Source organism: Periplaneta americana, chromosome 9 (assembly GCF_040183065.1).
Source record: "Periplaneta americana isolate PAMFEO1 chromosome 9, P.americana_PAMFEO1_priV1, whole genome shotgun sequence".
Taxonomy (NCBI): Eukaryota; Metazoa; Arthropoda; class Insecta; order Blattodea; family Blattidae; genus Periplaneta; species Periplaneta americana.
Genome location: NC_091125.1, coordinates 155,844,121 through 155,859,120, shown reverse-complemented (window position 1 = coordinate 155,859,120; position 15,000 = coordinate 155,844,121). Strand labels below are relative to the sequence as shown.

Below are 15,000 nucleotides of genomic sequence, written 5' to 3'. Positions count from 1 at the left end.
CACTACGTACCTTACTCTTCTAGGTACTAGGAGATAAACAAGGAAATGCAATATATTTGAACGAGAGAGAATGCAGCATACAAAGACGAAATCAAAAAGTTATTGAAGAAGCACCAAGGTAATGTAACTATTTACTAGAGCTTTCGTATTTTCTTTATGTAACATCCCTTTTCATATACAGGGACATCATTTTATTTTTACTAACATTTTTAATATTAACCTGTCTATACTTTTAGAGAACCGGAAACACCGCTTGCTCCCCCCTCCAAGACTGGAGTTCGATGATACTGGCGTAAAACACAAATCACTCTACTAGGTATAGGAAGGAAGAAAAGTAGTTCATCCATTTACGTAAACTAGGAAATATCGCGATTTTGAGTTTGATAATTTTCATTAGGTTTTTCTTTAATCAAAGTACAGTACTGTATTAAGAATAAGTGTTTTTACTCACGAAGTGAGTTATCCATGCGAACGTATTCATTATTCAGTGTATACTATACTGTCTACAGCACATTAGCGTACAATATAGAGAAAGAAGTTAAATTGAAAAATAATCATAATATGAATATTTAAACACAATTTTGAAAATGGTGGCCGTTCATTTCGATACAGGCTTCAGTTCTTTTGTGCATATTATCGCACTATAGACTATTGCATCTAATTCCAATTGCCAGTTTCGTCCTTCGTACTAGTAACTCATGTTGAAATAATTCTGTACCTACTCTACGTACTGTAAAATGAATCTTCACTTCTGCCCGACCCGAAAATATAAAATTACTCAGACATGCTATCTACTGTCCGTCCAAGTGGTTATGCCGCAGGATTGTAGAAAGGGAGGAAATCATGTGACAGTTAATTACTTAACGAGGCCCTTTTATTTAAGTTAAATTAAACAGCTGTATAATATTATGTAAACGCCCAATTCCTAAGAGAAATTAATGTTTTCAGAAAAGAGCTAAGACAGCCCAGCTTTTACAGAGGGGCGAGCAGAAGCAGGTGGGGGAAATCGGGATGCGACGTAGGCAAACGGACAGTATCTGTGCGAAAATATGATTCAATATTGAAAGCTCTTTCGTCACTGGAAAACGCGAAAATATTTCTGGAACGTACTATATTCAGTAACTCAGTACTGCTTACTATCTGCGATCTTGGCTCTGTGTGGAGTTGGAACTTCATTAGTAGAAGGGGTGGGAGTGAAGTACATTAAAAAACTCAGGTGCAATAAAAATTGAAGTAAAAATAAAATGATGTCCCTGTATAAAGAACTATTCGGGTACAATGAAATACAGTCAACTCTGGATATAGTGAACTCGGTTATAGTGAACATTCGGCTATAGTGAACCTAAATCGTTGGTCCAAACCGGCACACATTAAAAAGTACATTAATATTTCCGTTTATAGTGAACCCTCGCTTCGGTTATAGCGAACCTTAAAAATTGAAGTTACAAAGTTCTATCGTGACATATTCTTATTTGAAGTCAGACCTTCTTGTATAAAATTGAAAGAATGTGTTGACAACAACATTCTAAGTTTCTTACTCCTTTAGTCAAAGGACAAAGGTAGGATTAGTGATTCCTAGACAATGAGCTGTACTGTAAAACCAGGCAACGCGTGACGACCTTGCCTCACTCCACCGTCGAAGGGTTGACATTCTGTTCTCAGGCACACTACTCTACTGTTGTTTCTAATCCTCCACTGTCAAAGGGTCGCCTTTTTTTTCCAGAAACATTTCCATTATGACGGATAGCATCAAAATAACGGAAAATGAAATTGTCTTCCTTCATTAAAAGGGGATGAACATTATGTCCAGAGCATAAATGAAGGTAAGATTCCGATGGCTTTCAAATTCCATCAACCCCCTTCCAATTTTCCATTAGTGACCCGGGAAATTCCAAGTCTGAGTACGCAGTCACACCATAACAGCGTTTGTCATTTCTACTTGATCAGTCTGTTTCTAGTGTTCCAACAGTGAATGTACTATATAAATATGTCGAAGCGTAAAGTGTTTTCTTTGGAGGATAAGGCGAATATTATAAGTGACATTGAACGTGGTCTTTCACAAGCGGACGTGGGTCGACAGCATAGTTTAAGTAAATCAACTGTAAGTAACAGTATACAGTGTAATCCATTCCACGAAAATTAAATATTTTAATTACTGTATAGTATTTTATTTTCTTGTTCACAATTTTATTCATTCCTGTCATTTAAGGTTAGGGGAGAGACACTTCGGATATAGTGAACCTCGGATGTAGTGAACGAACTATGTAAATCCCTAGAGGGGTTCACTATATCCAGAGTTGACTGTAGTAACATGAAGATGACGGGGCACCAATAAAATTGAAAGAGGAATGTAGGCTACTGTACTGGACCTTGGAGGAAACCAATCGGTTTAGTGGATGGGCACAGACCTCAATATATAGTATTATACAGGGTGTCCGGGACAAAATTTACCAATAAGAAAGTTTAATAACTCACCAAATAATTGATGGATGATATGCTGTTTGCGGGAATTGACAAAGGGACTTCCAAAGTTTCGAATGACCACTAATAAACTTCTATGTGTGCACCTCTTGTAGCACGACAGATGTCCAGGCGATATTCAAGTTCTTGCCATGTGTTTCGTAACATCTCTGGAGTGAGAGTTGCACAAGCAGCGACAATTCTCCGACGCAGATCCTCCAAATCTGCCACTACAGTCTTGTACACAATGTCTTTTATCTACGCCCAAAAAAAGAAGTCCAGTGGGGTTAGGTCTGGGGATCTGGGAGGCCATGCTGTAGGTCCACCTCGACCAATCCATCGCTGAGGAAAGCATTCATTCAAGTGATCTGTAACATGTAATGCATAATGAGGCGGAGCTCCGTCTTGTTGGAAAACATATCCCTGTGGAATTTGAGGAATGGTGTAATTTTGCAGCATATCAAGATACACATTTCCATTGATAGTGTTTTCCACAAAAAAGAACGGTCCAATCACGTTTCATGTGTAAGTCCGCACCAGACCTTAATCTTAGGGCTGTCTCTTTCCAATTCCCTCACTACATGTGGATTTTCTGATCCCCAGATGCGACAATTATGCCTGTTGACGATCCCACAGACGTGGAAGGTGGACTCATCACTAAACACGACCTTCTGCAGATATCCATTTTCAATATCAATTTTCAACAGCATGTCACTAGCGAAATCATATCGTGCAGGCAAGTCGTTTGGTTTCAACTTTTGAACCAATTGAATCTTGTGTGCATGCAGACGTAACCTCTTGTGCAGAACATCGTGGATAGTTGACTTTGGAATTGCAAGTTCCCTGCTGGCACGGCGAACAGACTTACACGGGCTCCGTTGGAATTCTGTCGACTTGCGCTTCTGTCACTTTCTTCCCGCGTGGTATTTTCCCTACAAGAGAACCGGTCTCAAGAAGCTTTCTATGCCAAGTTGTTATTGTGTGCCTATCTGGTGGTTGCTTTTCAGGCCACTGTTGTCTAAATCTTCTCTCCACTATCTTCGGATACTTGAATTCGGCAAGCCAATAGCAGCATTGAACTTTTTGTTGCACTGTGAACGCCATTTTAATTACAGCTATGTCAACAACAATGACCAAATGTTGCCAACATCACACATAAAACTTAAAATGTCCCTCTTTCATTTGCCGCAAATTTCATTTTCCTATCTCCATTATTACGCGAGTTATTAAACTTTCTTATTGGTAAATTTTGTCCCGGACACAGTGTATTATAATACAGAGCGTTCGCCTACGGGTGGGGCCAGGAAAGCGACCTGCCTGCGGTGTCCCTTGCGGGAATCGTATATCCGTAAGCTTCCGCTTTCTATACTAATAGCATGCACACGAGAATTTTTCTACGTAGTACTAACCTTGTTATAGGGGATGTTGGAAGTGATATACATCTGAATCCACACATTTCTGTCATCTTTTAATAAAATTAGCATTCACACGAATAAATTCGTCTTCTGTAATTTTCCTAATCTCTCTTGTTATATTAGCCTTCAATTCATCTATACTGTGAGGATTATTCTTATAGACATTATTTTTTAGATTTCCCCACAAATAAAAATCGCACACTGTAAGGTCGGGGGAACGTGGCGGCCATAAGTCTTAATAAATAATCCTTTCTCCAAAAACGTCACTTATATCATTCATGGATTCATGGGCTGTATGGGCTGTTGCTGAATCTTGTTGGAAATACCCATTGAGTTTCTCATCATCTGACAACATTTGGAAAAATGGCGCGAGTATTAGAGTGCGATATCTTTGTGCATTTACTGTATCCTGAAAGAAAATGGGCCCAATAATTCGCTTCGCTGTAACAGCACACCAAACGCCAATCTTTTCGTCATGCAATGGAACCTCATGAATTAAATGGGGATTCTCTGTACTCCAATACCTATTGTTCTGTGAGTCAACATGACCTCGTAAATGAAACCACGCCTCAACAATACCGTCAACACTAACTTCCTGTGAAACACGTCTTAGAGATTTATTAGGAGAGCGTGTAAATGATGCACTGTTTTCATCAATTTTTTCTTCCGTCAACACTCTTCGTTTTCGCCTAGGAATTGTAGCACTTAGCGACCCTGTTGTCCTTAATTTGTTAATAAGACGTCTAACAGTTTCTCTATCCCAGGCCTGCACAACTCGTAAGTAGGGGAAATATAACGTCAGCCTCTCTCCACTTCTATTGGGGATGATCGACTTCCGCGTAGAGTTATTTACATTCTCTGGACGTCAAAGGTCCATCAGTGGCGGCATGTAATTTTCAAAACGGACTGTAATAAATTCATTGTTTTTATAGATTTTCTGTCGGTAGTTTCTTTGAGATTTCTTTGCATCTAACCTGTTTTAGATTTTCGAAAACTTTCCTCGTATCTTCACCTACGGAAACATAAATTTATAGCATTTAAGTAATGAATCTTGAAAGTCACTATTAATTTCAATTCAAAATGAACACAACGAATGACGTCCTTAATTTTACAGTATATAAATAAATAATCAATATACAGTTCGTAATAATGAACTTACCCGAAAGTTTGTGCAATCCATAATTCTTAATATGACTTTGTTGAAATGTGGTTTAATATTGAAATGACGAGTAGAAATAAATTGGTTGGGACACAGTAAACAAGCAATTCTTTCGTCTTCAACAACAAAATAATCACATCCCGTTTCCTTTGGAAGTAATATTACTTCACGGGTTTGCATTTTGTCATATTCCAGTTCTCTTTAAACTGCAGTACGCGTATTATTTGTTTGTTTGTTTTACTTATTTTCTTATTTACTTATTTAGGCCTACTTATTTATTTATTTATTTATTTATTTATTTATTTATTTATGTATTTATTTATTTATTTATTTATTTATGTATTTATTTATTTATTTATTTATTTATTTATTTATTTACTTTTTACGTATTTATTTACTTATTTATTTATTTACTTTTTACTTATTTACTTATTTATTTACTTACTTATTTTCTTACTTACTTATTTATTTAATTAATTTTAATTAATTTATTTATTTGTCTGTCTGTCTATTTATTTATTTATTTATTTATTTATTTATTTATTTATTTATTTATTTATTTATTTATTTATTTATTTATTTATTTATTTATTTATTTATTTGGCTGGAGTGCGTTACAATGTTGAATGATAGCATTGACATCCGGTCATATAGCTATCACTCACTTATCAACGTACAATTTATTTATCATCCTATTACTAGTAAAACCATTTAAGACCAGTAATACAAGTTTTGTAAAAACAGGAATTAAAACTTTATTAATGCACGAAAAATCATAATAAATTCTTCAAATAAAGTAATTGGTTTGTTGCCTGCATGCGACATTTCGGACTTTTTTCATTTTAGTAGAATACAGAGCACGGAAAGAAAAGTCGGGAACTGTACTTAACTTATTTTACACAAAAAGTGGATTTAATCGGCTTTATTAGTAATAGGATGATATATACATAGGTAGACCTTCTTACATTATATGCACACATACATTTTAAAATTTATTTTACATGTCTTTTAATTTATTTATTTCCCTAATTCATTTTTCTCTCACTTTCTAAAGGTATGTTCCTAAGGATTTTATTATCTGTTCATTTGTAATTCTTGATAGCGTATTGAATACCTGCCGCCGCGAGAATAAATGTTGATGCAACCGAGCGTAACTAGAACGTCATGACCGCACTGGTAGAAAAGGTGGGTGGTGTAAGAAAGGGGAGTAAAGCAGTCTCTCTCAGGAGCTACAGTTCTGCAGGTCTGCTTTACCCGGAATTGGAGCACCCGGATATTTCACTTCAAATTGCCTACGCACCTCTCTACACGAGTCTGTTTTCAAATATGCATCATACATAAAAACTAAAGTCTAGTATATATAGTCACGAAGCTCAATACGTAGTAAATATCATCCATAGATACTGTAGTTGCTAACCACTAGGATCGCTAATATCGCCTCATTACAGACAATGCGGAATAGTACCGGCACGGTCAATTGTTCCTAGCATCCTCACAACTCAAGCTTCGTGACTGTATATTTTAGACTGTGTAAAAACTCTCTGTTCAAACGTGAATTTTTCGTTTTGCATTGTCAAGAAATTTTACACACACGTTGAATATTTAAGCAAATGTGTCAAGAAACTGCACTGTACGTAAAACACTGCAACAGCTGGCTCACAACTGATAACTTGTCGAGCGTGACTCAACAACTGCGCGCACAAAGCGGGGTATTAGCACATGCCGCTTTCCTGGCCCCACCCCTAGGCGAACGCTCTGTAGTAACTCGTTTAATTCTTTTGAAAATTCCCTGCATAATATGTATGTATTCCCTGCATAATGTTCAATATTGAATGTTTACTGCAATTTTGCTAACGAAATTCACAGGAAAACTCTACGAGCTGTAAAATTTACGAAAATGATAAAAAGCATTTCATTTTTCGCGAATGAATATATGTTTTTGCAAGCATTCCTAAGCTGGGCATATGTAGAATTTCGAAGGCCGTCTGCATTATTATAGCGTGTTTAAATATAAACAAATAAAAATAGATACCGGTACTTATTAATGGAGAAAAATTCGTTCCGGCATCGGGAATCGAACCCAGGACTCTCAAATTGACGCGCTGAGTGCTCTTATCATCTGAGCTATGTCGGGATCCGATCCACAGCGGCAACCAAACTCTCCTCCCTTGAATCGTCAATAGCCTACTATCTGCATTTTAGACATATACTAGACGTATTTTAAAGGCTTTATGACTATTACAACAATAGTGGTTTCTTTGGCCCACCTTGCACATAATAATTCAATTAATAATGCAACAGATCTTTATTCAACCAAGTACAATAGCATGTTACAATTTCAGCGTCTTTCTCAATGAAGAAACAAGGAAGGCCATGGGAGAACAGGCTGTATCCCTATGTAAACAGTTGGGTTACTATTCAGCTGGTACTGTTGAGTTTTTGGTTGACTCCAATCGAAATTTCTACTTTCTGGAAATGAATACAAGATTGCAAGTGGAGCATCCTGTTACAGAATATATCACAGGCATTGACTTGGTACATCAGATGATTCGTGTAGCAAAAGGTTAGTACTATAACACATAAACTACGTTCTTACCAGAGACAAATGCTAGTATTCTAAATTTCTAAAACTTGTTTGTTTAATGAACTGACCGAAGAAAGGTTGGAATCTAAAAAGTTACACCAATTAGGCATCACTCTGAAATTGAGACAACTCATCCTGCCTAAGGTTTTTCCGTGGTTTTCCTAAGGCGCTAAGACAAATGTCGGGATGAGCCCTAAAAGAAATGGGCCACGGACCTGCATTCATATCCCCATGACCCCTTTAATTACTCTAAATTAATTAATAATTACATCTATCATAAATTCATAAATCAATCGACCTCCTACCTAAAAGCCAAATTGGCTAGTCTCTTATATTGAGACAACTCATCCTGCTTAAGGTATTTCCGTGGTTTTCCTAAGGCGCTAAGACAAATGTCGGGATGAGCCCTAAGAGAAATGGGCCACGGACGTATATGCCCTTCCCCATAAATTCCCCCTTTTTCTAACAAACGACGTAATGCCCTAGTTCAGAGTCTAAAATTACGAAATACATGTGCAAAGTCACTTATGTATTCGCAATGCGAAAGGACAGGGAACCTTTCAATTTGCAGATTCAGAATTCACGGCGTCTCTTCTGACGGTCTTCACCTGCCTTGTCATCGAACAACAGACGACAGAGTCTTCTCGACTCCTCCTGCACTGCGAAATGATACAGTTCATTTCAATGTGCAGATTTACACCAGCCATTTCTTCCTCGTCCCGTCCCGTGATCACTTTGATCACATTTCCGTCCTCCTCGCGTATGTGGTACCTAAGAGATTACGTCCATTTTCGGTTTTCCCTTCAAAATTTTCTAGAGCTCCTTCAGTGGAGTAGCGTAACCCGGAGTGAGACTAGTGGCCAACAGGCTTGGAGCTCACATATTTAGTTTCTTGCAGCCCCGAACCCCTTGCAAGGACGCGTTTTGCGTACCTTTTAAAATTGTCCTCCCAATTCTCCTCTTTCAATTCAATTCAATTCAATTCAATTCAATTCAGTTCCCTTAGATATCATTTAACCCTGAAGATGAGGAAGATGAACATCCTCGAAACGTCGGTGGATCACCAACTTATGACCTGGCTGGAAGCCCGAGAAAATTTTGAGCTATTTAACATGTTCGGTTCTTTTAAGGTTACATTTATTACTGCAGTAATAGAAGCCAATATTAATTGTCCACCATTTTGCAGTCAGTTGACCTACTTACGTTTTTTTCGACCCTCATTTTGCAGCAGCAAAGGCATGAAGCGCTTTAAAAAAAACGCACGGGCTGCCTTCAATATGCAGCCGGCCTAAGAGACGGAACTCGGCTGTTCAGACAGAGTGCGTGTGTGCTTTCTTACGTGGATCGAAGACGCGCTGCTGCCAAACTACGCAGATTTTCAGCCTAATTTTCTAATTAACCATGGGTTTAATTAAAAAACGCATAATAGGTTCTCGTTTATTTTATTATTATTATTATTATTATTATTATTATTATTATTATTATTATTATTATTATTATTATTATTATTATTATTATTACTGGCACTGACGGTATTCCAAATTTTATAATTAAAGGATGCTCTAATATATTTATTCCTCTTTTAGCCCACATATTTAATATTAGTTTGAAAAATGGTGAATTTCCCTCACTATGGAAACAAGCTGCAATTATTCCTATATTTAAAAACGGAAAAAGAAATGATGTCAGAAACTACAGACCTATCTCGATCCTAAATAACTTTTCAAAAATTTTTGAAACCATTATTCACAGACATATATCGTTTTATGTGAAAAACAAGCTCAATTCTTCACAACATGGATTTACTAAAACTAAATCCACTGTCACTAACCTGGTCACATATCTAAATCAAATTGTACCAATAATTGAAACGCAGGGACAAACTGATTCAATATATTTTGATTTCAGCAAAGCTCTTGATGTAGTTCCGCACTATATCCTTCTTCATAAATTAGGAAATATTGGCCTTTCTGTAAGCTACGTAAAGTGGTTCGAAAATTATTTAAGTAATAGAGTTTCATGTGTAAGACTGTTTAATATACACTCTTATTCTTATAATATAAATTGCGGAGTCCCGCAGGGATCTACTTTAGGACCTCTCCTATTTATTATATTCATAGATGATATATGCAAAAGAATAAGTTCTGACTGTTTATTATTTGCAGACGATTTAAAAATTTTTCGTGCAATCAAAAGTAGTACTGACTGTCAATCACTTCAATGTGACATTAATTCAGTCGCTAAATGGTCGGAAGACAATGGTATGACAATTAACGTATCCAAAACTAATGTAATAACCTTTTCTAGAAAAACTTCTTCACTGAAATTTAATTATTATCTAAATAATGTACTAATTAACAGAACGGATTGCGTAAAAGATTTGGGAATATTCTTTGACAGTAAATTGTATTTTCATAGTCACGTTGATTACATTTACAATCACGCAATCAGAATGCTAGGAATAATACGGTCAATAACTTATTCTTTTTCCACGCCCGATTCTCTTTTAATGCTATACTATACATTGGTGCGATCGAAAATCGAATATGCATCTGTAGTTTGGAACTCGATTACAACTACGGACTCGGCTAAATTAGAAAATATACAAAGAAAATTTATATCCTTATGTTCATTCAGATTTCTGCCCATTAATTCCGGGTATAGTTATGAGAGAAAATGTGAATATTTTAATTGTCAGAATCTATATGCTAGACGCCATGAGCTAGATTATCTGTTCTTTTGTAAAGTCCTCAAAGGTGATATATCCTGTGACTCTTTCTTAAACAATATTACCTTACGTATTCCAACAAAAGATATGAGAGCCCACAAACTTTTCTATATTAGAAATTCGAAATTTCTTTCACCAGTCTCCAGATGCATTAAAAATGCCAACATGCATGGCTGCGAATTCGATCCCTTCATTGTATAGACTTTGTTTGCTCTTGGCAACGATTTATCATTTATGTATTCTTTTAGGCATTATACTCAATTAACATTCTCTCATAGTATTCTTAGTTATCCATTCATCGTCATTATTGTAATTGTAATTATATTTATGTGTAATAATTATTTTTGTTTTATGTTTTTGTTATATTTGTGCTGAACTGTAATTGGCCACTGGCTGTTGTACAGCACATTAAATAAATAAATAAAATTATTATTATTATTATTATTATTATTATTATTATTATTATTATTATTATTATTATTATTATACTCCAATTTTACAGAGAACCCTATTTTACCTGAGATAGGTATGTTAGGGTTATAAATACATAATAGTAGGCTAATAATAATAATAATAATAATAATAATAATAATAATAATAATAATAATAATAATAATAATAATAATAATATGATATAGATTAATGAAGTCTCCTATTGAATTAGTCTTACGTGTCAATTATGAAATTAATACAATTTAACAAATCTATATATTCAGCAAATCTGTACAAAGTTTTTTAAGTTATACACATGAATGAATGAAATGGAATGAGTTGAAATTAAATACTAAAATGCAATCTTATATTTCTATTAATAAGTTTCATGAAATGTATACTATATTATAACCTAAGCAAATATCTAATCCTAATAATCACTAGAATGTAGTTTAAATTTCTGTGGGTTGAAATCTCTGAATACGTTACACAGTTTTCCGTTAAACATTGTTGCAATTTTAAAATTATATACATCACAAACACAAGAACACAAAAATACATCACACTTAAAAAAAAAAAAAAAAACATAATTACTACCTACATTCGTTTATTTTAATGTATTTTATTTCCACCTTCAATCTGCACAGTTAAATCACTTCCACGCTATATATGCACACATTGCATTACAATACAATCATTATATTAGTGCTGTTGATCGATCAAAATATTAATCGAGTTTTGATCGATTTGAACAAATGTTTTATTATACTGTAATACACAATTATTGTTAAATTTAATTTGTGTTCGGTGATAAGCATAAATATTAAATGTTGTATATCTGTATATATTGTATCGTTATATTACAAAACAACTACTTTAATTATTTACTGACATATTTATTATGAGGCTTATAATTTCTCCGGGAACTTCTGAGACAAACATAAATAACAAAAAGTATGAAGTTTCACCTAGTTAATACTGCTTCATCCATGATTTTATGCATGTGAGTGCATTCACATGCTCCGAATTAAGTTCCGCTCTACGTTTAGTAACAATGTTTCCTGCAACACGAAAAAAAAACTTTTTTTCTGTCAACCACTTCTCCACGATCGTTCAATTTAAATCCAAACGTTCCACCGAGTTTACCTCTCAAATTTTCATATGACATAATAGAGTTTACACTTTTCACAGACCACAGAAAACTGATTTTTTTTATCAAACTAGACGCACAATCTTGATGTGCAAACTCGGTACAGAAACTGAAACTGCAAAAGTACAGCGGTCGAAAACAGAAGACTGACCCCTATTGTAATTGAATTACCAGATTTTAGAAAGAGAAGAAGACGGTTACGCTCTCACTTACACACAGTGTAGGCATGCTATTTTATAAGGGATGAGGGGAACGAATCCCAGAAAAGTATGTATTTCATATGCTAGGAAGATGAGCTGACAAAACCATAAAACTTACTAAGGGTTTCGCATTGTGATTCATCTTTCAATAGAGGTATATTCGGTCACTGTCATCATATCTCCATCTCTTTCTGAAGTGTTTGTGCAAAGATTTTCCCTACGCTACCTGTTTTACACTTAAAAAATAACAGTACTATTGTGCTTTTAAGTAAGCAATTTCCGAGAGAGGAATATTGTCGGAATTTTTAGTAACAGTTTGTATTAAAATAATAATTAATATCAACTACAACCGATTGATTTTAATCGACTCGGTTATTCGATTAAATATTTTTGATTGATTAATTTTACAACAGAAACTGATCGATTAATCGATTAGATTAATCGATTAAATTTCACAACACTACATTATATATGTGTATGTATATAACGGGTGTTCATTTCAAAGTGTGTCATGACGTCACTGTTGTTGAGTCACCGATTTGAAGCGAGTTTCAGCTTATATGTCAGAGAAGTTGCCTATTATTCAAGGCGTTCTTCAATCTGAACTTGAGAACGTGTATGGTATAGCTTGAACGTCGTAGCAACAGATGGCGGTCTGTACGGTCTGTGTGCTACCATAACCTCTTTCGAACTGTGTTCTGCGCCGGCAAGTCATACGCAGGCTATTTGTTATCATCGGTTGCGTACGGTAACATTCCACAACACAAATCAAATGCTCCGTGTCCATGTTGACCGTCGAAGTTAATGTCAACAAATACGTAAGTAATCGTCTTAACCCTCTCCCCATATCCCGACAGTACGTATTTCCAAACAGTTCACATTCCTGCCACTACCGGCGTTACCGTACTTATCGGTACGTACTCTTCAGAATGAACGCTGTACTTGCTAGGCAACTTCTCTGCCTCATAGGTAATACACCTCTGCGGAAGTGTAGGAAGATTGAATTCTCTAGGCTCATCGGCTAGCCACAAGACGGGATACAGCGAGCCATGACACATTTTGAAATGAACACCCAGTATATGGGAGCGTAGCCGAGATAGCGCTGGCCTTCTGTGCTCGAGGTTGCGGGTTCGATCCCGGCCAAGGTCGATGGCATTTAAGTATGCTTAATGCGACAGGTTCATATCAGTAGACTTACTGGCATGTAAAGAAACTCCTACGGAACAAAATTCTGGCATATCGGCGACGCTGATAAAACCTCGGCAGTTGCGAGCGTCGTTAAATAAACCATAATTAAATTAAATTATATTATTGTATTCAATACATCTTACTTCCTTTAAGTTAAGCTATTTAACTGTAAGACTTATTTTAATTCCAATTTTCCACAGGTCATCCTCTGCGCTTGAAACAGGAAGATATTCCAATCAAAGGATGGGCGATAGAAAGCAGGGTGTACTCTGAAGATCCTCGTAAAAACTTTGGTCTCCCATCTATAGGAAGGTTATATAAATATACCGAACCACTACACATACCAAATGTAAGCAAGTTTTGCTCTGAGAGATCTTGTAAGCCGAATATTATTATTTTAACATGGAACGCTTAAGTGGCTGCCTATTCGGGAAAAATGTCCGTTATCATTTCTTGCTTCTTAGCGGCAGCAGGCGATGCAAATTGCAACATAGTATGAAAGATATAGATAAAATAACTTAATAATGCAACTTTGCATCATGATATTTAATTTAGAGGCGAGTTCGTGGCGCTGCTAACGGACGACTAACGACTAAGAGGAATGAAGTTACAGGAGAATGGAAAGTTACACAACGCAGACCTGCACGCATTGTATTCTCCACCTAACATAATTAGGAACATTAAATTCAGACGTTTGAGATGGGCAGAGCATGTAGCACGTATGGGCGAAACCAGAAATGCATAAGTATAATGTTGGAAGACTTGAGGGAAAAGACCTTTGGAGAGGCCGAGACGTAGATGGGAAGACAATATTAAAATGAATTTGAGACAGGTGGGATATGATGGTAAGGATTGGATTTATAATGCTCAGGATAGGGCCCGATGGCGGGCTTATGTCAGGGCAGCAATGAACCTCCGGGTTTTCTCAAAGCCATTTGAAGTAACGTATATTGCCGTGATAATTTTGTGTTTTTGTAATAATTTTCCCCTTGGCCGTAATGCCGTAATAGTGGGCGAAATTCTGCAATAATTACTGAAAATTGGTAATAGTTGGCAACCCTGCTATACAATCTTATCTTCTTATTTTTAATTTCCACTATCTTGTGTTGTAACCTTCTAATAAATGACGCCTACATGAACCGCATTTCTATTAGCCTATCATCATTGTTTTCTATCTCTCACTGTGCTAAGTCAAACCTTGAAATATTTATGACAAATGCGTAAAATCCAATGATTATATATGTTCTCATAGATATTTATTTACTTCCTTTTGCATAATGTTAATAATAATGTTGCATAATAAAACATATATATTGGCCTACATAGTGTTAATGTTCAAAAATACGAATACTAAATATGTTTAGGCCTATAACATTTTCTACGGTACTATAATATTTAAGACACTTTTGGCAAAGGGATTAAATTCGTTCTACATATTTGTAATTTCAATATATAATTATTTATTTATTTATTTTATTTAATTAATTCATTTATTTTATTTATTTATTTAATTTATTTGTTTATTTAATTAATTTATTTATTTATTTAATTTATTTATTAAATTAATTTCTTTATTTATATAATTTATTTATTTATTTCATTTATTTATTTATTTTATTTATTTATTTAATTTATTTATTAAATTAATTTCTTTATTTATTTAATTTATTTATTTATATATTTT

At 35.1% G+C, this 15,000-nt stretch overlaps 1 protein-coding gene across 2 annotated transcripts in view; it reads left to right on the top strand.

Moving 5' to 3' along the window:
* The window catches only part of LOC138706656 (propionyl-CoA carboxylase alpha chain, mitochondrial-like), a 98,286-nt gene that overhangs the window by 48,171 nt on the left and 35,115 nt on the right, over positions 1–15,000 (top strand). For both annotated transcript variants that reach the window (XM_069836200.1, XM_069836201.1), the window contains exons 7-9: positions 24–118; positions 7,377–7,597; positions 13,517–13,665. In XM_069836200.1, coding sequence (XP_069692301.1) covers positions 24–118; positions 7,377–7,597; positions 13,517–13,665 — 465 coding nt within the window. The remainder of the gene's footprint in view (positions 1–23; positions 119–7,376; positions 7,598–13,516; positions 13,666–15,000) is intronic.